Source organism: Musca autumnalis, unplaced genomic scaffold, assembly GCF_047663935.1.
Source record: "Musca autumnalis isolate F117 unplaced genomic scaffold, ASM4766393v1 scaffold_2, whole genome shotgun sequence".
Lineage (NCBI taxonomy): Eukaryota > Metazoa > Arthropoda > Insecta > Diptera > Muscidae > Musca > Musca autumnalis.
Genome location: NW_027411755.1, coordinates 88,971,172 through 88,994,494, shown reverse-complemented (window position 1 = coordinate 88,994,494; position 23,323 = coordinate 88,971,172). Strand labels below are relative to the sequence as shown.

The 23,323-nt window shown below is 36.9% G+C and overlaps 1 protein-coding gene and 2 long non-coding RNA genes across 3 annotated transcripts; 2 read left to right on the top strand and 1 right to left on the bottom strand.

Annotated features, from left to right (window-relative positions):
- Positions 1–153: 153 nt before the first annotated feature.
- On the top strand, positions 154–1,964 carry LOC141394215 (uncharacterized). The gene is made up of 2 exons (XR_012410279.1): positions 154–372; positions 440–1,964. It is a non-coding gene; the product is annotated as an uncharacterized lncRNA (long non-coding RNA).
- Positions 1,965–6,553: 4,589 nt separating this feature from the next.
- Positions 6,554–13,320, bottom strand: Top3alpha (topoisomerase 3-alpha). The gene is made up of 9 exons (XM_073968171.1): positions 13,025–13,320; positions 12,892–12,963; positions 11,033–11,594; positions 9,289–9,744; positions 7,993–9,228; positions 7,388–7,937; positions 6,982–7,322; positions 6,875–6,916; positions 6,554–6,813 (listed from the first exon to the last, which is right to left on the bottom strand). The coding sequence occupies exons 1-9, from the start codon at positions 13,181–13,183 to the stop codon at positions 6,701–6,703; spliced, it is 3,531 nt and encodes a 1,176-aa protein (XP_073824272.1). The 5' UTR covers positions 13,184–13,320; the 3' UTR covers positions 6,554–6,700.
- Positions 13,321–20,966: 7,646 nt separating this feature from the next.
- LOC141394193 (uncharacterized) lies at positions 20,967–22,390 on the top strand. The gene is made up of 2 exons (XR_012410274.1): positions 20,967–22,155; positions 22,212–22,390. It is a non-coding gene; the product is annotated as an uncharacterized lncRNA (long non-coding RNA).
- The last annotated feature ends 933 nt before the right edge of the window (positions 22,391–23,323 follow it).

The following is a 23,323-nucleotide window of genomic DNA, read 5'->3' as shown; positions in this document are numbered from 1 at the left end:
GGGGGTCGGTTAGTGAGCACGTGGAGACGTGTCGTAAAGTACAAATACAACTATGTACTGACACGATATTTTTGCAAGTAGGTGAACGAAAAGAAAAATAAATAAATGAAGGAAAATCGAGCGAAAATTCGAAGGAGGGAAAATTGGTGTTGGCGTCGGTTCCCCGTCGTATAAAAGGCTGAAACGGGAAAAATTTAGGTCTATTGTATTGGTGATTTACTAAGGAAAGGATTACCTGTATGTGTCAACAGTGAATAAATTAAACAAACAAAGTTTCTCAAAGTTTCAATTTATTAAGTAATAATAAGTCTTTATATTCAAAGACGAATAATATCTTGTTCTGATTTATGAGTGCGCGTTTAAATAACAAAGGTAATGATTGTTTGTGGTATTGTGGTTTAGCTATGTTGTACAATTAGATGTTTTGTTTTATTTAAAGAAAGCGCCAAGCAGCATAATAAGGTATTCCCAGGCCTCTTCAAGAAGTATATGAGAGGAGGTCTGTCTAATTTTCCCCGAGGCTTTGTTTTAAACCGAAACTTTATTGTGACTGGTGGTGTGGCGGTGGGCAGGAAAAAAGCCAATATTCCTCTGTGTCGAAATTCCAATGAGATAAGCCCGTGCTGCCGGATGAAGGAATCCTCATATTAATTGCCAAAAGAGGATTATGCGACAGTAAACCCAAAGCTGTTTTTTTTAAAAGCCGTAAACAGGTAACTCCGTACCACTATATATAAATCCTTTGGTCTCATGAACATACGATAGGCGTACTGAGCCTCACAACAAGAAGTCGCCTGGAATAAAAAGAAAGATTTTTAAATGCATTAGTCTCTGAATGAATAAGATATCTTAAATCACCGTATGCGTGTATGAATGATAACGATAAAAAACCCCCTAATTATTGATCATATGTTTAAGTAGTACTAGTAGTAGTTAGTGGAAATAGTAATTAAGTTCTAAAATTTGTGAGGGATTATTAATGCCAGGTTGGTAATCATATAGGAGTGTAGGGTTGCCCTGAGTTACATATAGTTTTGTGCTAAAATCCGTGGGCTATATCAGGAATGCCCAATACCTACTAACAGAGCTCTCTTAGGCAGGCATAAGCTATAGTAATTGGCCGAAGTGGGCCTAATAACTATTTGTGACAGAGTGGTGATCTGAGTGAATGACTCCCGCTTAAAGTGTTTTTTTTTTGGTGTTAGTAATTCCAGTGAGAGATTTTTAAGACGTCTACTTTCTATTGTCATATTGTAGTATTAAGAAAAAAATGACTTTGTCAAATAAAAATTTTTATGTCTGAATCATTAACTAGAAAATAATATGTCTTGCTAAGTTATTTTGTGAGAGAGGGAATTAGGGGCATGTTATAGGGAGGTAAGTGTGTGTGGAATACGGGGCCCTTTCGAATAAAGATTTGTTTAATATGGAATTAAAGGGTCATGGTTGGGTGGGCTCAGTGTGGGAGCAGTCTCCTTCAAGCTCCCGTGTCATAGGTGTATGTCGTGTTTGTGATCATTTTGTTGTTGTGTTTGTTTAATTGTTTCAGTTTCAGCATTTTAATTGTCCTTCCCCTTTGTGCTAGTGGTGGCAGGGTTGAGAACCCCCTGAAGGTGGCCACCGGCTGAGCTAGGTGAACCCCACCATAGCGCCACTGTAGGCGGAATGTAACAAATGTTTTTGCATTTCAATCAAGGGTAGAAAATTCAATACAATAGTAGTTTTTTCAGTACATTTTCAAACAGAATAATACCCGATTTTTACTAAAATTTTTGATTTGGTTCCATATAATTCTCATATACACATTCTACACATTTGATATAAATGACACGTATAATATTATGAGTATTGACAAACACAACACATGTCCGGATTTTGCCAAGTGAAATGAAGAAAATGGAACCAGTGTACAACCACTACAACTTAAGGAATAATTAAAAATTATAACAAATTAGAAAAGAAAACTAAAAGGGGAAAAATCAAAGACAACAAATGAAAGAAACAAAAAACAAAGGAGAATGAAAAATAAATTTCCTTTAATTTTTTTCTTTATAGGTATTTTCTTCCTAAGATCTTCCATATGATTCGTCAGCGAATCTTGGTCGCGATTCGCATTGCTTAAATACTTTAGGTTGGTGATACGCGGAAGATTTTTAGGCGATATCGCCTGCGACAAATTAATCGCCCAGGAGAATCGCGAATTATTCTTAAGCGATAGAAAATGATTCCAGGGGATGGGTCTGTTAAGCAATCAAATGTGTGTGTCTGAGTGTGCCATTGATCAAAATGATCAGCAAATGTTTGCCAAAAATTCTTTTTGTTTCGGTGGTGAATAAAACAACTCGACAAATCAATTCCACGGCAACGGGTTCTTTCGTACCGGATTGACCCGGAACCACACAACATCAGCGTTCCGGCCAGCGGCAGCCACCTCAGTGTACATGTGTTTGTATTTGTTTCTGTGTTGGGAGCAGCATATCCCGGAATGCCTGCTCCGAATTCTTTTGGTCCGTGCCGAGACGGAGGAAAACCCAGGACCAATTTATTTGTGCTCAGTTTGTCACATTCGCATCTTCACCCATACCCAACCTTCGGTGAGATGCAATAGATGTCTGGAGTGGGTGCATCTAAGGGGTTGCTCCGGACTTGTCCACGTGAGGGACTATGTTGCTGCGTGGATACAGTACCCAGTGAGTCGTCTTCGGATTACGAAACTCCCTCGTCGTCTGATTTTGAAACTCCTCCGCAGTCCCCTCGACAGCAACCGCACACGCAGCCTTTAACACCAGCCGTTGTTGTCCCAATCCCAGAAAATGCATCCTTTATGCAATTTAATTGCAAGGGACTCCGAGGTACGACCGAGGAAATAGTAGATTTCATGAGTCGGAAGAACATCAAGGTCGCGGCGGTGCAAGAAACCAAGCTTAACAACTGTAGCTTACAACGTGTTAAGGAAGGATCGCACCAGAAGTGGAGGTGGTAGATTAGCTTTCGTATTGCACCAGTCTGTCCAATACAGGCCTATCTCGCTTGAGCCTGTTTCTAATGACCCGAGATAGTGTTGCTGAACGTATACATCCCGCCGAGAAATAGCTGTATCTTAGATTTGAGCCTGACATTAGCCCGCTTTTGGAAGGTCATAATCGTCTGGTCCTGGGGGATTTTAATGCGCATCATGAGATGTGGCATTCGGCCCTCGGAAACGACCAGAGGGGTACAGCGCTGGCTGAGCAGATTGATAGCTCCTTTTTGCACGGTCAATGAGGACGCCCCTACCAGAATTAGAGGAGAGGTGCGCAAGTTATTTCAATCGACAGTTTGTCGAACACCCCGAGTGTGACAGGGCGAAGAGGAGAGTATTACGTCGCATCAGATATCTTCATGCCGAATGCAATCAGTGAAATCGAAACCTCCAAAGAGGCGACGAAGTGAGGAGACTTCAACTCGAATAAGCCATCCCCCCCCTTAACCAATGCGGCAACTTCGCAGCCCTCAAAGAAGGCTGAGAAGAAGCCAAAAAGGAAAAATATGGTATCCAAGTCCTCTGGGAAGGTTTCGACTGATTCTGTAGCTGGCCCAACTTCTAAACCCCACCAAAGGGTGATAGAGGTGAGTCAGCTGATCAAAAAGAAGAAACATTCCGACACAAGTGGGAACACGAGCGGGCGGAGCAGTGATGGGTCAGCGACGGCATTGACTTCCTCAAAGGATAACGGGGATAACGGGCCACGGTAGACCAATCAAAAATCACAACCGGTGGTTGTGAAGAGGATGAGGTCGCCTGAGGAACAACCTCCTTCTGTGAAGAAGTCTACGTTGTCACAGCCGGTCGTCGACATCGTTTGCTTCGGTGACGAGGAAGGCCAGTGAGAGGATCACTGTTGAAAAGGTTAAAACCTCTTCATCATGTGCTTCTTCTCTGAAGCCTTTTACGTCTGTAAAGGCGAGTAAGGATAACGCAAAATCTAGTGCTTTGCAGACTCCCTGCTCGTCCACGAAGGCGAGTAGGGACAACGCTGAAACTAGTGTTTTGCAGACTCCAAGCTCGTTTGTGAAGGCGAGTAAGGACAATGCAGGACCTAACGTTCTGCAGATTCCTTGCTCTTCAAATCCGAAGCAGGATGATATCGCTGGTCGGCGGATATCGCTGATCCGGCTGGCGATCATAGACAGGGCTGATCCCGATGGGCGTATAAGCGACTGTCTTTGGTTGCTAGTTGAGGGTCGTCTTCGGGACATCCTCATCTCGGATGTGGTTGACCAGACCAATGTGCGGCTAGGCCAGTCCGCTCTTTACAAGGGAGTCAAGGAAAAAAGGAATCGGCAGATTTCCTTATTAAAACAGTTAAAGACATTGGCTCTCCTTGGGAAGGTAGCAATTAGAGATTAATGTCGGGAATGACAAAAATACATGTTACTGCTAAACCTAAATAACGACGGGACGTACACAAATATTTCACCAACCTACCAAAACAACGCTCTCTGAGCGTGCGTATTACCCAAATACGTTGAGTCCCAAATCACATTTAAAACACAAAATCCGCGACCGAAACTTACTTAAATGTTTTCATTCGTAAAACAAATAATTTTCCTTTGTATTTCATGTTTTATTGGGCTTTTGTTTTTAAAATACAAAACACACACACGTACAAACAATAACGTTCTGTCATAGTTGAATTTGTTCAACTTACAAAAAGTATACGCTCGACGTATTTCGGTAGTTCGCATAAGAATACATGTGTTCTACTTTTTTCACCACACACGCCCTGGGTATACGTCCGTATATAGGTATGGGCCTTAAATATTAGCTGTGTTCCTTTACTTACCTGAGGTCACCATTTGTTACCATTTTTAACCTGCAAAGCGTTCCTTAACCCCGAAAAGTGGCAAAACTGGAAGCAATTTTTAAGAGAGTGAGAGTGGAGAGAGAGCGAAAATGGCTTTCTCTTCTACCACATGCTACCAGCAAAATGTCTGCAGGTAAAAAATGGCAGAACTGATTTTTGACGATTATTTCACAATAAAAAAGAAAATGGACGAAAAACAGAAGAAAAAGTCAAACGCTGACAAAACTAAATTAAAAACTGTGAAATAAAAGACGAAAATTGATTTTTTATGTTTCTTTTTGACATTGCTGCCAGATCTAACAATTTTTTCGTTCCTTTACTTTTCTGGTAAAAATGTTCATGAGAGAGCAATTTTGACACTTTTCTCTTTTACCACCCTTACCATTAAAAAAGTAAAGGAACAAAGCTTATACTATGATTTCAACTGGCAATCCCATACAATATACGTCAAATAAAATCCAGTGGATTTAGAACTACGATTTATTTGATGTATATACAATGGTACAAATCAAGCGTGTACCAAAAAAACATTCATTTTCTCAAAAAAAAAAAAAAAAAATTAAAAAGGCAAAATACTTAGTTGACTCACTGTAGGTAGTTAGATTTTTTCATTCACGAGCAAATACTCGATCGAATCGAATGTCGTAATTAGGCCCCAGATTTTGTCTGTAATATTTCTTTTCTCTTACGGACATTATCGAATTTTTTTTCGCCCATATGTGCTGTTTAGGATTTATTATCGTCCATGTTCCCTTTCTTTATCCTAAGCGATCTAATTGTAAAAATTTAAAAAAATGGTAAAGTCTCAGAATTCGACTCGCTCGAACCGCACCATTTAAGGAAATTTGTATATATATATGTATATTTTTTTTAAAAGGGGACATGATGTGCCTCCTCCGAAATTCGTGCCTACATGTACCATGGCACATTCCACAAAATTTTATGAAAATATGTTCGTTAGTTTTCGAGATATAACGTACTGTAAAAGTGGTCGTCATAAGTTTATCAGATATATCGAAAACAATAGGCCCTAGAAATTCGTCAACAAATATATAGCATTTTGGACCACGGGACATTCCTGAACATTTTCTGCAAATTTCATGAAATTAGGTTCAGTAGTTTTGGGAAAATAATGTATTGATAGAATGGGCGTGGTCATCAGTTTTCAAGATATAACATATTTAAAAAAGTGAGCGTGTCCGATACCTAGGGTGTCGATTATGGATAGCAACCCAACTCCAGTTGCGTTGTCCACAGAAAATTTAGAAATAAAATTTTCTATTTCTGCATTGAAATTTATACTTTTTACAATTAAATTAACAGCCGAAGGTTTAAAACACTGATATTGATTGAATTTGACAAAAATTTCCGTCTTTTTACTCATTTTAATTGTATGATTTTCTCTTCTGGCAACGCAACAAAAGTTGAGTTGCTATCCATAATCGACCTAGATTCTAGATTAATTCGTAAATGTTCAAACCGATACATTCGTTATTATTGCAGCCTATTTTCCAAAGGGGGCCATCCCTGTACACTCCCTGACAATTTCAGGAAAATCGATTCAGTAGTTTTTGCAGAAAAATTGAAAATTGAAAAAAATGGATGTGGTCAAATTTTCTTTCCTTAAAAACCATTTCAAAAAAACAAAAAATGCAAATCGGTCCAGTATTTCTCAACTGATGCAATTACCAACGAACGACATTTGATTTTATTTATACAGATTTATTTATTTTATTTTTCCTTTCAAACAAAAAAATATATATTCATTGTATATCTAATTACGCATTTAAAAACATAAATTTACATATATGTTGAGTTACACATAAAATCATTCGTATTCTCGATAACTAAACTTAAATTTCTGATTTACGAGGACATTTTGTTCGGCTATGTCCTTCCTGACGGCATAATCCACATTTACGCCCTCCTTTTGTACTTGTATCGGTTTTCACTTTGCTTGTTTTATCTTTATGTAAAACATATGTAAATATCAATAATGAAAAATATGTATAATTTCATAAACTTACTTTTCGCCGAAGTTGAAGATCCACTACCCCACGAATAGTTTTCTAGATAATCGTTTAAATATGTTTAAAAGTTATACAGTACTATATTAAAATAAATTGTATATTACCTTGATCAGAACTTTCTCCAATCCACTGAAAGAAACCACAAGAGTGATCGCGGTTTGAGCAAGCATAAAATTCACGTCCCTTATTGGGCCCTTCTTTGCGAACAGTCAAGCTTTTGGCTGGTTGGTTGCAGTTGCACTTTACATTTTCTTCATCATTGGATGGTATTGTCCCCCAAGTATCACCATTTTCCGCATTCGTTCCCCACTCAGACGTTCTTGTTACCAAATCATTGCGATTTAAGGTGTTATCATCGGCCCATTGGAAAAACTTGCAGGGATTCGGTTTTGGACATACGTAGAATGTACGACCCTTATTTGGACCATCTTTTTTCACACATAATCTAAAAATTATAGCACTGGTAGAAAATACACACATATAGGTAGAAAAATATATTTTATGTATTACTCTTTTGCCGCTAAATGGCATCCACTACATTTAATGTCATTGTCATCCTCATGACTAATTGTCGATCTCGTACTCGAACCCCATTCATCTGATGCCTGATTATTTACTTTTTGTTTCTTTGCTGATGGTCCTGAGAGATTCGTGTTATCAGATAATCTTGAATTTCTGGCAGCACTTCCCCAAACATAGTCGTCACCAAAATCATTGTCGTCGTCGAAGACTGCTGAAAAGCTGTCATCAAAATAGTTATTCGAATGTACGGAGGCACTTGTTGTACTTGGACGTCTGCTAGTTGGACTTTGACGATTTATCGTACTATCCTCGGTGACAATACCAGTAAACAAGTCATCATCATCATCATTAAATACTGCTGTCAAATCATCGGGTAAATGAGATTCATGTTGTTGGTGTGCTGCTATCGTAGAACTAGAATTTGTATTTGTTGTGTTTGTTGACTGTGGTATATTTGCTTCCGCAGCTAATATTAGATCATCATCATCGTTAGCAAAGAAATCATTATATTCTAAATCTACCGCGGAAGTTTGAGGAGCTAGAAATACATGGGGTTGAGATTGGGTACAACATATTTAAGCTTTGCATATCACCTGAAGTAAAGTAGGATCTGATAGTGGTAGATTCCGTATTCTTTTTATTACTTCTTTTTGTTGCAGTTGCTGACGTTTTTTTATTTTTTGTTGCTGTCGTTGTATCAGCCTTGTCTTTAGTCTTGGCGGAAGTCTTCTTTGGTTTACTTGTGGTTGTTGGCAATGAAGATGCTGCGCCATAATTTATGGGTGTATCACTAACTATCGGACCTGTACGCTTGACACAATCTACATTTATATTAAAGGTGTTCCGAAATTGTGTATCACACTGTAAGCAAGTTTTATACCAGCCACTTGGACTATTAAACAGTGTTTTATGATAGGGAGTAGAAAAACGCATCTTTATTAGTTTATACTCGGATCCACATTTAGGACAATGTTCTTCTAAAACGGACGGGTCTTTGCATTCATCGGGCCACCAAATACAATTTTTACAATTCGGATAATTAAGACAACCAATGAAATGTCCAGGTTTATTACTTTTCTGTTTTAGCGCAAGGGGAGCAATTAAACACTTGGGACAATTAAAAATCTCTTGTATTCGCTTGGGATTGTTCTCTATACCGTTTCCCTGTCCATGGGTACTTTCCTTAGGCGTTTCATCAATTCTTTGCGCCATCTTTTCATCCATGGCAGTTATTTTATCCATTATTTGCTTATATGCTTGTTTATATTTTAAAATTTGTTCTCGCAGCACAGCTTTTGGATCTTTTTCGCCTAGACAAATCTTTTTCAAATCAGATTCGAACTCAGCTCTCAACATGGGTTTGGCTAATGCTAACTCCATAGCATCATATCCTTCGTATAAGCCCATTCCAATGACTCCAGGAACTAGGGATCCGTTGTCCACAACTCCAATATAACCCCTTTCTTTAATGGTATTGATATGCTCTGCATGTGTTGCATCAGTTCCTATTCCATGCTTTTCCATTAATGCAATAAGATCTGCTTCCGTTAAAAGTGGAGGTGCTGTGGTGTGGCCCTCTGGCATGGTTATTTCGGTAGGTTCAAAAACCTGCCCTTCCTCATATTTATGAATTTGTTTAGCATTCCATTTTTCGTAAATATACACGTCCAGATAATTGCGTTCAAATATAACCAAACCATTGGCAGAAAACTTCTCGCCTTCGATTGATATATTTACAATTGTTTCAGAACCAACAGCATCCTTACTGACACATGCCAAAAAATGACGGCATATTAATTCATAAACCCTGCCATCGTTTCCACTTAAATCTGCAAAACAAAAAACACAATATGACAAATTTCCTTTCCTTCAAGTAATAAAGTACCCACCATTTACCATTTTTGTTGGATGAATCGGAGGATGTGCTTGATCCGATTTTGTGCCATTTCGTGGATTTGGTCCCCATTCAATTACACGTTGTGCAAATGAACCCCACACACTATGTGACGTTTGTTGTTGAACCAAAGATTGCAAATCAATTTCTTTGGAAAACATATTGGTCTCAGTACGTGGATAACTGATTATACCTTTGGTATAGAGTTTCTCTGCAATTGTCATTACTTCTTTGGCGGAAAGTTTCAATTTTCGGGATCCCAACTTTTCCAATTCGACTGTATCCATAGGAGTAGGTCTCCACTTATTTTTCGGCTTTACAGTTACACTTTCTACGGTGGCTTTTGGGTTTGCTACACATAGTAAATAAAAGTCTTCACAAGCCTGCTTGTCAAATAGACGATTACGAGCCCAATGGAATTCCACCGTTAAATCATCGATTGTATGTGTTACTGGAAAAGAAGACGTAATATGTTTCAGTGTTTCCCAAAAAATCTTGTCTTTATCAGTGGTCGTCATTTGAATAGAAACAGGCAAGTTCTCATTTTTTTGTTAGACCCCTTCAAAAATTAGGATGTATTTTCAAAGCTAATTAATTAAACTTATAGAGCACGAGATTTTTCAGGATAGCCGAGCCAACTTCTAATGAAAGGTAATTTATCCCACATCGAATGAATATAGAGCTTTAATTTTGAATAGATTTAATGTCTCGAAATGATTTTCTGATCATTTTTTCGAAAGTACAATGAAACATAAGAATTTATTTAATTAATTGAATTGTAATAAAAAAAGTGAATTCTAGTGAAGTCCCCACACACCCAACCAATATGCTACAATCGTTTCGCTGGTGGTTTAAATTAGCTATCAGGCATATCGGAGTTTGATAGCTTCTATTTATACAGAGTTTGATAGCTTCTATTTATACAGACATTATTGCAAATTTGCAGATATGAACTATTTTTGGAGCCTTTTGTATCAAGTCAACCTAATGTCTTGTCCTAATAAGATAACAATAAATAAAAATAAGAATTTATTATTAATTTTTTAATCGAGCTTTATGATCTATAATGCAAGTGAATAATAATGCAATAAGAATTTATGTTTGTACATTTCGCGAATTGTAAGGCTGATTTTTCTTTTATTAGTTTTCAACAAAGAATTCCTCTAAATATTTCCGCGGACGACTAAATAACCGCGTAGAAGGTTTTAAATTGATGAATAATTGAAATATTTCGGAATATCAGTAGGAGTGGTTTGGAAGTACTGCAATGTAGACTAATTCTTTCACGGCATGTATTGATGCAGTTCTAGCGGAGTCGTGAAAAAGGCACTTCATTTCCCACATTTTATGCGCAGTCGGATGCGATTCAACGAATGACCTCCATTTCTCACATTTTAACTGCATACGGATGCAGTTCAATCAGAGTCGTGAAGAATGCACTCCAATTCCTTACATTTTAAACGCATTCGGATGCGATCCAACGATTGACATCCATTTCTTACATTTTAACAGCACCGGGTGTTGTCCAAGTGTTGTCTTATAAAAAAACTTGAAGCTTGTGTCAATAAAATTATATTTTCGCTAAGAAGTTAACTACCTATTTGAAGGATCAAATTTAGAAGAAGATTTTCTGATATACGTTTTTTTAACACACTGATTGCATAATTTTCAGTGACACTAACTGTAAATAAAGATCACATTCCAGATACATTATGCATAAATATTTCCTTCATAATTACCTTTTATTTTCCAAAATGGTTCTGATACAAAGGCTTCGATTTCTTTATACCGCTCCGCAACAAATCCTAGAGTTGGTATTTGACAACTACCATATGAAATTAATTTATCCGAAATTTTTTCAGGAAATAATCTTTGCATACGCATTGTCTGAAAACGTGTTATTGCAGCTCCAGTTCTTAAATCCAATTCAGTACGAACATCCACTGCATCGCTTTGTCTCTTGTCAGGTATTGTAAGATTTTGCAAAGCTCTTCTTACCGCAGTGCCGGTAATTTCCGAAAATATTGCACGATATACAATAATATTTGGTTTGATAGCACGACAAACGTCTATTATTTCAAAGCCAATGTTTTCACCCTCTCGATCACAATCCGTCCAAACAATTAACCCCTGACAACTTCGCACCTCCCTCTCCAAAGTTCTTTTAATAGGTTCATATTGTTCGTTGCAAGCTTTTCGGATAGGTGCATCAAATAGACTCTCAGGATTGACATTTTGCCAGTTTCGATACGAACTCAAGAACTCGAGTTGCAATAGATGACCGGAAACGGATGTCATAACCTTGAAAAATAAGAGAAGATGCGATTACTTAAAGTGATATACATATAGCTATATTTAAATAGGTTGCTACCCAATACATGCACCAAAGAAAATGCATGCGTCCTCTACACTGTACCATCATATAACTCATTTTCATACTCCAACAAATTAAACGAGCTAAATTTGGGAGATGACCTATATGACGCTATATATCAGATATCTTCGTATCCGGGGACATATCGAGGGTCATCTAAGAATGGCAAACTCTTGTCTTCTTAACTGGATCCTTTTAATTTTCTTGCTTTTTAATTTAATTTATTCATAACAGTAAATAGTGAAATAGCTTATCTTTTCTTTGAATGCTTGATCCTATTATTTTTTTACCATAGTTAGCCCTTTCTATACTCATTCCAGCGATGTATAATTTTTTCATCAAATGTAAACTTTCCCAAAATAGGCCTCGAAGGTTCTCGTTACGTCCTCCTGATCATGTCTTTAGGGGGATTTTGGAGCAAGATGAGTGTATTGGCTATTTTCTACAGGAAGTTTTCAAAAATTAATTTTTTTGTGGGAAAGAGCCAGACGCTAAAGTGGCCTAACGCGATCATATCTTTTTACAAAATTATTATTTTTGGCATAAGATGAATGTAGTGGCTGGACTCAGAAAATTCTGAAATCTTGTCCACAGGTAGGTCTTGGAATGCTGACTACGCCAATATAAAAATCATGTGCGGGAAGTCCGTATTTCCCGAGATATAGGCTTCGAAAATTCCGAAAAACCTATATGATTTTTGACAAAAAATAATTTTGAAAAAAATTATGATCGCGTTAGCCCTGTTTAGTATCTGTCCATAGGAGAAAGTCTTAAATCCCGGCCGAAGGCCGGCTATTTTCCACAAAAATTTAATTTTTGAAAACTTTCTGTGGAAAAAGTTCCAAATCCAGCCACTACATTCAACTTGCTCCTTATTTTTTGCCAAAAACAATGTTTTTGAGAAATTTCGAAGCCTATATCTCGGAAAATACGGACTTCCCCGGCATGATATATATATATTGGCGTAATCAGCATTCCGAGAGATACATGTGGTCCTGAGACCAGCCACTACATTCATCTTATGTTGAAATTTTTGTCCGCGTAGCCGAGATTAGCACCAGTCCGCAAGAAAAAGTCTTTAAACGCTAGCCGAAGGCCGGTATATTTACAATGAAATTTATAATTTAGATAGTTTAAGTACTGCTATTCCAAACTATCTAAATGGTATAACAAACAATTATCAAATAGTTTCATTGCTTGCCCAAAACTGCGTTTTTTGCTTACCATTTTGCACTTTGTTCCTTTGACAGTTGCCTCAAAGTCGTATATTTTATTGTACACGGAATATCCTTCGCGCTGAAATTATCAAAATACTTTTCATTTATATGAAGCTATGGAATTTGGTAATTTGTTTTACCCTTCGTGCTGTTCCATTTGATAATTGGCCTGCAATCGTTTTGGCAGCATCATTTTTTTCGGCAACGTTAAGATATTTCATTACGGGGTCAGCAATTTGTTTCCTAGAATAGCAACGCCGAATGATCCGAAACGTAAAAGACGTTACTATATTTAACATTAATTTCCAAGAAGTTGCACAAATTCAACGCAAATTCAAACATATCAAAACTCCTCAAAACCAAACCCGCCGGTATTTGATTTGTTAAAAATTAGGGATTTAGAAATCGTATCAATTGCTTTAATCGACTTTTCGTTAATTCGAACACGCAATAGATAAGAGGGCTGTACGATAACTTCGCAAGTAAAAAGTACTTGCAAGTACTCAGAAAGTTCTCAGTAACTTCTCTCCACTAATTTTACTCTCTCGAAGCTAAAAATTTGCAGAATGTTATCGAACAACAATTTGCAAAAGCTTGCAAGAAGTCAGCTGATTTGACAAACAAGATGATTGGCGGATAAGATTTAATTTAACAATCGAAAATTGTTTGATTATCCATTGTTACAAAAATAATTCTCTTTCCATATCATAAATTAACGGTTGGCCGTCTACTACTCCATGGATGCGACGCTTTTTGCTGGGATTTCATACCTTATGGCCCCGGCACATACGGTACGTTGTGCGTTGCGTCACGCGTTAAAAACAACAACCACATGAAAAAATGTAAGTGATGCCAAGTTTGTTCTTGAAGTTTTCATGTGGTTGTTGTAACGCGACGCACAACGTACCGTATGTGCCGGAGCCATTAGAAATAAAACAATCATCACAAACTACAAAATAAGTTATTTTACAAAACAAGTCGTTTTCCATAATTTATTTAGTTTTGTCTTGTAATTATTTTAATAACCAAATGTTTGTTTATGTTTTTGCCAAGAATTGCAAAGTCCGCAACAAAACATTCGAATTTAAATCAGCTGATCAAACTTGCAAATTCTTAAGCGGTCGGCACATACGGTGCGTTGCGCTACAACAACCACATGAAAAAACTGTAAGTGAAGTCAAGTTTTTTGAAAAACAACAATGTGGCTGATGCATTAAAGTTAAACATAATTTAACTGTTTTGGGACAACGCGTGTCCCAACGTGCCACTAAAGCGCTCGGCACATACGGTGCGTTGAGCGTTGTGTTACAACAACCACATGAAAAAAGTGTAAGTGAAGCCAAGTTTTTTGAAAAACAAGGGCTTTAAGCCCTCGGCACATACGGTCCGTTTAGTGACACGTTGGGACATGCGTTGTCCCAAAACAGTTAAATTATGTTTAACTTTAATGCGTCAGCCATGTTGTTGTTTTTCAAAAAACTTGGCATCACTTACACATTTTTCATGTTGTTGTTGTAGCTCGACGCACAACGCACCGTATGTGCCGAGCGCTTAAACGGACCGTATGTGCCGAGGGCTTTACAAGGGAAATTTTGTCCCAATTTACATTAGGCGAGTTTACTTGCGGCAATTGTCAGTTTGTAGGTGAGAGAGAGGGCTGAGAGGCAAAGGGTTACCATATCCCTCACCTCTCTATCCCTCAAACTGACAATTGCCGCAAGTAAACTCGCCTAATGTAAATTGGGACTTTGCTTGCAAAAACTTGTAATTTCTCAGTAACAAAAGTCTCCAAAACTCTCCCAAATTCTCTCCAAATTCGCTCCCTTTTACTTTACAAGTGTGTTATCGAACAGCATTTGTAAATTTTTTTTCAAATTAGTACAAACTTTTGGGTTCAGTTTGTCTTCGGACGGCTCAAAGCACAGACATAAATTTCTATAGAATTCACGCCGACGGGCTTAAAACAAATTGACAAAATGGCGGTGTTAATTTTTCGCTTAGCATCCCACGTGTTTTAATCATCAAGGATTTATTCCAAAATATACGATTTCTTCGCAGAAAAAGACTTCGTAGCTCCCAAGTGCTATAAAACCGACCTTTTAATTAAAGTTTTTATAAATGTAGTAAACGCAGTAATCGCGAATCTTCTGAAATATTGTTTTTTTGAAAATACGTAGACTAATTCTATAAACTTATGACCTCAAGGCAATTTCCAATTTAGTTGTCTTGAAAGAGCGCTTTAGTCCGTGTTTAGACACACAAATTTCTCGGAAAAGTAAATTCGGTTTTTAGGCAATAGGGGGTAGGAAGCAGTATTGAGGAGCTCTTTCCTCTCCCCTCTCTCCCAAAAAAACTCAATTTACTTTCCCGAGAGATTTGTGTGTCTAAACACAGACTTATGCTTGGTTTACATTACGAAATCCACTCGATTTCAACTGTCAATTCCTTTGCGTATACGTCAAATGAAAACTCATCTGAAATCCATTGGATTTCGTTTAACGTTTAATCAATGGAATTGACAGTTGAAATCGAGTGGATTTCGTAAATGTAAACCAAGCATTACGAGATTCCGGACGGAAATACGTGAGCCATTAATTCTTAAATTGGAAAAAAAAAGACTTTTGGGTTATCGTACAGACCTAAGGTCAAAACTCATAAGTCTTTGGTCAGGCTAGCAAGGTTTCTTGAAACCAATTTAGTTAGTCGATGGTCAGACTAGCAAGGTTTCTTGAAACTAATTTCGTTAAAGTTTCTTTTCAAGTTTCGTTAACGTTAACGTGAAATTTAAGATTTTTGCGTGTTCTCTTTTACCATTCGCGTTTGTTGTGATTCTTATACCAATAAAAACAAAACAAACATAAATAGACTAAAAAACAACACAAAATAATTAACATTAATAATTAATATTAATAGTTAAATTTTCACTATTTCATCAATTAAATGTTTTTATTAAATCTTTTTATGCTTGCTTTGTTGTTAACGTTTGCTTGAGAAAATAAAAATGAAGGAAAATGGAAGAACGAATAACAAGTAGAGGCAACACAACAAACACAGAAAACCATGTACATGGGTTTCACTACTTCATACCCCTCGCCTACAAACTTGACGTCGCCATGTTGAAATCGTGCTAGGCTGACCATTGACTATGTGCAGTTATGCCAGATTTGCCAAAACATAATTTAACTTTTTGGGACAACGTGTCACTCAACGGACCGTATGTGCCGAGGGTTTTAGGGCGAAGGTAACTTTTAATGATTTTTATTAATTTTTTTCGTTAAGAGTTAAGCTTGATGATCGAAAATTTTTTGCAAGTGAAAAAGGAAAGCCAAGGACTCGAACCCACACAGTCACCAAATTACGTGACCTGGTTTCGCTGTTTGCATTTTTCAAATGCAAATATGTTTTTGAAATTGAATTTAATTGTAAACCAAGATTTCAAAATTCCAATACAAAAACAATCGCCTTATTAATTAACCTCTTAATGTCAAATTTACATTAGCAACTTTTTCGTCATTTAGAGCTGTTTCGTCATTTATTTGCTAAAACAGGCAACATTTTGCGTCATTTACCATACAAAATTAAATAACGATAGCTGCGTCATTTATTCTAAACAACGAACGAAAACACCATACTATTATATGCAACCCTGCTTTTTCGTCATAAAGTACCAAAAAATGCAACTGTTTTATGATGTCTTTGTGTGTTTGTGTGTGTTGTAGAAAAATAAAAATACTCAAACGATGACAAAAGTTCAAATAAATGTTTAAAAAACTTGCAAAAATTAATTTTTTTTTTCAATTTTGAATTAAGTCAAGTTATTTGGTAAACATTAGCGTTGTGAAATACTTATTTTTCGGAATTAAAATTATTGTGTGCGTGTGTATGTGTTATTGTATCCGTGTGTATGTGCGATTGTGTGCGTAAGCAAATGACGCAAAAAACAGATGTAAATACACTTCATTTGTTTCTAGGATTTCGTAAAACGAAATCATTTAATGTGCATATGTAAATTGGACTTAAGGCAATATTTGTATAAGTTTTGTTTAGCTTGACTGGATTGAGAATATATTGATCTCATATATGCACGTACCATGGCACAATTACCCAGGTAGTGGCATCGTAAAATTTTGAATATGTTATGTCAAAACTTTCTTTATGTTGTTGGGGAAATTACAACAAAAATAATTTTTTTATAAAGGGATTTGACTTTTCATATTCGATCAGCTGGTGTGATCCCACTACCTGGTAGTTCTGCCATGGCACGTACTTAAAAATTCATGCTGCATATGTATGTCCCAATTTACATTGGGCGAGTTTACTTGCGGCAATTGTCATTTTGTTGGAGAGAGAGGTGAGGCATATGGTAACCCTTTGCCTCTCAGCACCCTCTCTCACCTACAAACTGACAATTGCCGCAAGTAAACTCGCCTAATGTAAATTGGGACTATATGGTAAAACCAATGGTACAATTATTATAGGTAAAAGCAAGTGTTGTTGTACAACAATCGTAACAACAACCACATAGGAATTTGTTGTTGCACGTAACTCTTATGTTACACGCTAAAACTTTCATACGAAACTTTCCCATTATTTTGGCGTTCTTAGGTCGAGTTCCCCATTACAGTAATTTCATAAAATTACTTTTGTATGGAACTCGATCTATGAACACCAAAATAATGGGAAAGTTTCGTATGAAAGTTTTAGCGTGTAACATAAGAGTAATACTAGTGCCTACGACAAAATGTCTATATTTGCTCTGTTCCAGAACCTGCAAGAAGCTACTATTTTTTACTACGATAACATTTTTTCCTTTATGTTATCGGAAAAAATAGTAAAAATTAGTAGATTCTTGCAGTACTGGAACAGACCAATTGTAAACAAAATTTTGAAATTTAATATATAGCCTGTTCCCGTTCTTTATAAAGTGGTAAAAGTCGTAAAAGTTGTAAAAGTCGTAAACGATTTTCATATAAATTTTGTGTACGGGAACGCAAAATGTGTAAAAGTGGTAAAATTGTAAAAACTTTTTAGTTCTGGAAGAGAGCTATATTTTGAAGTTTCACAAATGTTGTCGTAAAATAAGTTGGAATTATAAATGTAAGCATTTACTAGGAGGGTTGGCGTTTTTTGTTTGGAATGACGACTTCTATTTTGTTTTTCAAAATAGTCAGGCTTAATCCCATAGTCGTTGTTTTAATATTTTATTAAAACAACTTTAATTTATTAGTGGGAAAAAATTGGCGATGTTTACCAAGGGGTAAGGCAGGGAATACTATAGTTTCAGATCTCGCCACAGATCTTCATCAGTTCCCTTATTTCTTGTTTTTCAACAAGAAACTTTTTATACCCAAGTGTCAATTGCTAGCTCAAATAGATACGTGCGCAAAGAAACACTCTGATCGAGAATTTCTTTGGCACTACCTAAACTCTAGCAACTTCACTTGCAAACAAAACCAAATTTTTCCCACTGCTATGCGTTCGTCGATTCTCGACGAAAAAGCATATCAATACAATAGTTTCAGATCTGTGGCGAGATCTGAAACTATTGTATTCCCTGCCTTACCCCTTGGTAGACATCGCCAATTTTTTTCCACTAATAAATTAAAGTTGTTTTAATAAAATATTAAAACAACGACTATGGGATTAAGCCTGACTATTTTGAAAAACAAAATAGAAGTAGTCATCCCAAACAAAAACCGCCAACCCTCCTAATTGTGAGACCGGGCACCGTCAAAATGTTGTTTATTGCTGTAGTATGCAATACCAACAAATTAGTTATGTGCTTTTTCGTCGAGAATCGACGAACGCATAGCAGTGGGAAAAATTTGGTTTTGTTTGCAAGTGAAGTTGCTAGAGTTTAGGTAGTGCCAAAGAAATTCTCGATCAGAGTGTTTCTTTGCGCACGTATCTATTTGAGCTAGCAATTGACACTTGGGTATAAAAAATTTCTTGTTGAAAAACAAGAAATAAGGGAACTGATGAAGATCTGTGGCGAGATCTGAAACTATAGTATTCCCTGCCTTAAGGCCCGCGTACATAAGCTGCTCTGCCTTAAGGCCTGCGTACATAAGCTGCTTTGCCTGATTGCCTTGCTTTGCTGCTTCAATAAAAAAATAAAAGAACAAAGAAGGCCGACCCAATTTCCAACTGATGGCAACCCAGTTCGAAATTTCGTCTTTATTCTATTATTTTTATTGCGTCAGAAATGAAGCAGGTAAGCAAGGCAATCAGGCAAAGCAGCTTATGTACGCAGGCCTTTATTGCCTTGCTTTCCTGCTTCATTTTTGACATAATAAAAATAAAAGAATAAAGAAGGCCGAGGAAATTTCGAACTGGGTTGCCCTTTTCTTTTTTATTCTTTTATCAGAAGTAAGCAAGGTAAGTAGACAAGGCAGCTTATGTGCGCAGGCCTTTACCCCTTGGTAAACATCGCCAATTTTTTCCCACTAATAAATTAAAGTTGTTTTAATAAAATATTAAAACAACGACTATGGGATTAAGCCTGACTATTGTAAGCATTTACTGAAAAAATAATCTAATTTGCAATTTTATTGCATATGTTGGATACTGAATGAATTGACAGCGGTAAGTATTGCTGTAATAAATATGATTAATCGGTAATAACTCATTGTTTTACTTTCAGATGGGACCACAGAAAACATACAAGGATCGAAATTCCCTACATCAATTAATAGAAGAAGATCCGCAACGATATTATGGTGCAACTCAATCAGAAATGTGCTGGAGATGATGAAAAATTCATTCCATAGAGTCGGCAGTACAATCCAGGCGAAATTAGATTGTTAGAGGATTTGTATGTATGTGTTTCCTTACATTACAATTGTGTGAAAATTAAACCAAGAATGCAAAAATGTGTAAAGTTGAGTTTCCAAAATCAGTGCTCTGTTCCAGAAGCTGCAGGGATGTACTTTTTTGACAAATTTATATAGGAAAGATTGCAAAAATTAAGAAATATACATATATTAGACTCTTGCTGGTTATGGAACAGAGCATAAGTTGCATGTGCCAGAAGAGAACTCTAGGTGGATGGTGGAGGTTGAGGCAATTGCAGATCATTTGTCGGCTAGTCGGAACAATAAACATTTATGATGTATTCCGTTTGTACTAGGTCTTGGACAACTGGAATCATTGTTACGGGCATCCTTTTGGCACTGGGATAAGCTCTTCGGCTGCTCAGGACCTCTCAGGGTGAGTCCCAACCCGCTCCATACCAGTCCAGACACCGAACAAAAAAGAAGGGTATGTATTATATCACAAACAAAAAACAAACAAAAAAAAAAGACATCTTCCCACACCAGAGACTTGATGATCATGTCTCACACTAGCCCTCCCATCCTTGGCTTTGTCATCCGCATTCAGTTACCTAAGCCCCGAATCCACACCCACACACTTACCGTGCTTGGTTTACCTTCGTTGACTCATCCCCGTATTTCTGAAACACTTAGCAATTCATGTTAATGTTATAAGCATACTTAGGCTAGTTTATTCCGATATCAAACATTATAACCATAATAACCTTAACGCCAATAATCTACTTTCTATTCATGCACGCAAAAAAACGATATCCATAAACAAACAATCAAGGACCTACAAAGTTATATAAATCCTGCCCATTAACTGGCTACGATTCTTTCTTATCCTGCCTAAAGGAGCTCACTTAGGTGGGATTTCTTTTCGCATCAAACTGCAATTTACGCTTACTCGGTTAATAACTTTGTACACCCTATCTAACAAAATTTCATTCTACTTAACCCTATATCAAAGTTATACGGAAGTTACATGCAAAACTAACCTAGCAAAAAAAACCTTAAATCTACCTTAAGCTACTTTCCTTAATCTATTCCTTTTCAAATCTTTCCTAGTTTTGTAATGGTAATGGTTCACTGGATTTGTATGTTTTTATATATATGTATGCTGTTACTTTAGCCTCAAACCTGTCGTGAATATGTTTTAATCACGTTCCGTCTCACTTCCTTTACAGGCGACCAACAGCAATTCTCCTTCCAGGATATAACTTATTAATGCCCTTTATCGACTAACCTCTTGTCTTCCGGGGCCACTCTTGGTTATATCTGTTTGGCACTTATTAACACTGACGAGGATTTAGTATGTAACGTCCGCTGCTGCAAAATGACGGTTTGTCTATCTCTCATCGGCTATTTATAAGGGTAGAATATTCCCGCCAAATGCTATTTTTCCCGAGAAAACCATTTTTATTACCAATTTTCCTTTACCTTTTCGTTTCATTTGGAATTTTCATGGCGGTTTTCCATTTTTTTATTGACATCAATTGTCAGCTTATTGTGAATTGTCAGGCTACACTCCACAACACACAAAAAAATAACTGATCTCCAACAAATCGTACGGTTTCTTTCAAAATTTCAGCCCCTTACGCCTTTTATTTGGCAATTTATGGTATTTGGTGAAAATTCCCTATTACGTCATTAATCCCATCAATACATCTATATAATTATTTTTGTATAGGAGGATATTTTTGCTTTCGCTTTTTTTTAAAAAAAACAATAATTATTTTTATATACGCCTACGCTTACGTCGGAATTTACGCTAAGTTCCGCTTGAAGTTAGGTGTCCCTTGTATTCACAAGTAATTGTTCACATGGATAATCGGTACCTGAATTTCAATTAATGCATATTCCACATCACTCGTTGTCAGAATTTTCTGGCCTCTATGAAAAAGCACACGTGCAAAGAAAAGAAATTAACAAGAATTGCTTTTTATCTATGGGGAACACGAACTTTTCTGCGCCGCCAACCAACTATAAAAAAAACGAAATCACAGCTTGTTTGGTCTTCATGAAACGCAGCATGTTTAACAAAAAGAAAGGAATAATACGAATTTTGCAATACCACAACCGCTGCACATATATTGTGACGCCACTAAACTTATTTGTGGACACCCCACACTCCCTCTACTGAATCATTAATCAACGTCATGTCCCCCTTGGACATACAATAAACTGGCATGTAAGTTGAATAATTGGGAGGCACTCCAGCATGGGACTCATTTATGCTCTCATCCTCTTGCCAAGTCCGACCACGAGCCGCCTGAATATGATCATTAGGGGTTGGTAACATCACCAGCTGAGGAGCCCCGCTTGACCATGCAACAAAACTTCGAGGTCTTAGAGGTCACAATGAAGACATCGATGTGCATGGCAGTACGTCTACGTTCCACGTGGGGAACTCCCACACCCTGCCAGTCTCATGCCGGGCACTATGATTGAAGCCTGTAAGTAAAACTGGTTATATTTCAGCGACTACGGCATTAACCTATCGTTTCCCTAGGAACGGCGCCTTTTTGCATCTTGCAACGTGAATTTACCCCCAGTTCTATTTGCGGTATGTGGATGTGTGTCTATGTGGTGTTATGTGCCTCACCGATGTTTTATGTAATCTAAAGGTAGCATGTCATAACCATCCAATGTTTTTATTTGCTCAAAATAGACTGTTCTAATACATGTGAAGTGTGTGTTATTTATTCATTTGGTTCTTAGTGACAGTGTTTATTTTTTCGTGTTCGTCCTTCTTTCCAGAATTATTCCTAACATAATGAATTGAAGGTTATTAATTAATTGTGGTCGTGCATACAACACAAAGAAACAAAACCCGATCTGTCGGTGTTTTTTTTTTTATGACATCTGCCCCTAAATAGTATGCTGTTATGTCTTCCAATCTTCAGTGCTTGCAATCTCAATTTGACCGCTTTCAATTACTAAGACCCAACGGGCTGGAGACCCTAGTTAAGTTACTACTTTACAACTTCCTACAGTTCACTTTGAAACTTTACTATGTACCTGAGTATTTTTGAACATATATATTCAAGGAGAATACTTCAGTGGTCTCAAGCAAGATATCCTTATAATGTGATGCCGAACCTGTCAGAACGGCATGACAGATTAACCACCTCCATATAATCGAAACCATATTATATTTCCCGACATATATTTATAATATATTTCAAATCTACTGAAAGTATTGCCTAGATGAATATTGACACTCTCTCCCGTCAAAGACTACATGCCAAACATCCCCAATCCAACTAATAGGGTACACATACAGGAAAGACTACCTCCGTCTAAAATATTTTGGACATATAATACTTGGTGTACCTACATGATCTCAAGGCAAATTTATATAAGGTATATGTATGAATTACAACAACTACCAAATCTACAAAACTACATGGTTATTATTGAAAATTAATTGTCCAAGAAACTATTGAATAATAGGGTCGTTCCAAAAAAAATTTCCAGGAAAGCATAAATACATTTTGAAAAACCTCTAAAATAGATCAAATTTGAATCAAAATGTAAATATAACGCACTCAGAACACTCGTAGGCATTTTTCATTAGACGATTAGGATGGAAAACATTATTTTATGGTAACACGTTTCGAA

Bases quoted from the DNA above. Each gene is read 5' to 3' on its own strand.
- Top3alpha (XM_073968171.1), bottom strand. From the start codon at position 13,183: ATGTTAAATATAGTAACGTCTTTTACGTTTCGGATCATTCGGCGTTGC. The intron at 12,964-13,024 runs GTAAAACAAATT...TGATAATTTCAG, and splicing joins CAAATGGAACAGCACGAAGG to CGCGAAGGATATTCCGTGTA. The intron at 9,229-9,288 runs GTGGGTACTTTA...TTTGTTTTGCAG, and splicing joins TCCAACAAAAATGGTAAATG to ATTTAAGTGGAAACGATGGC.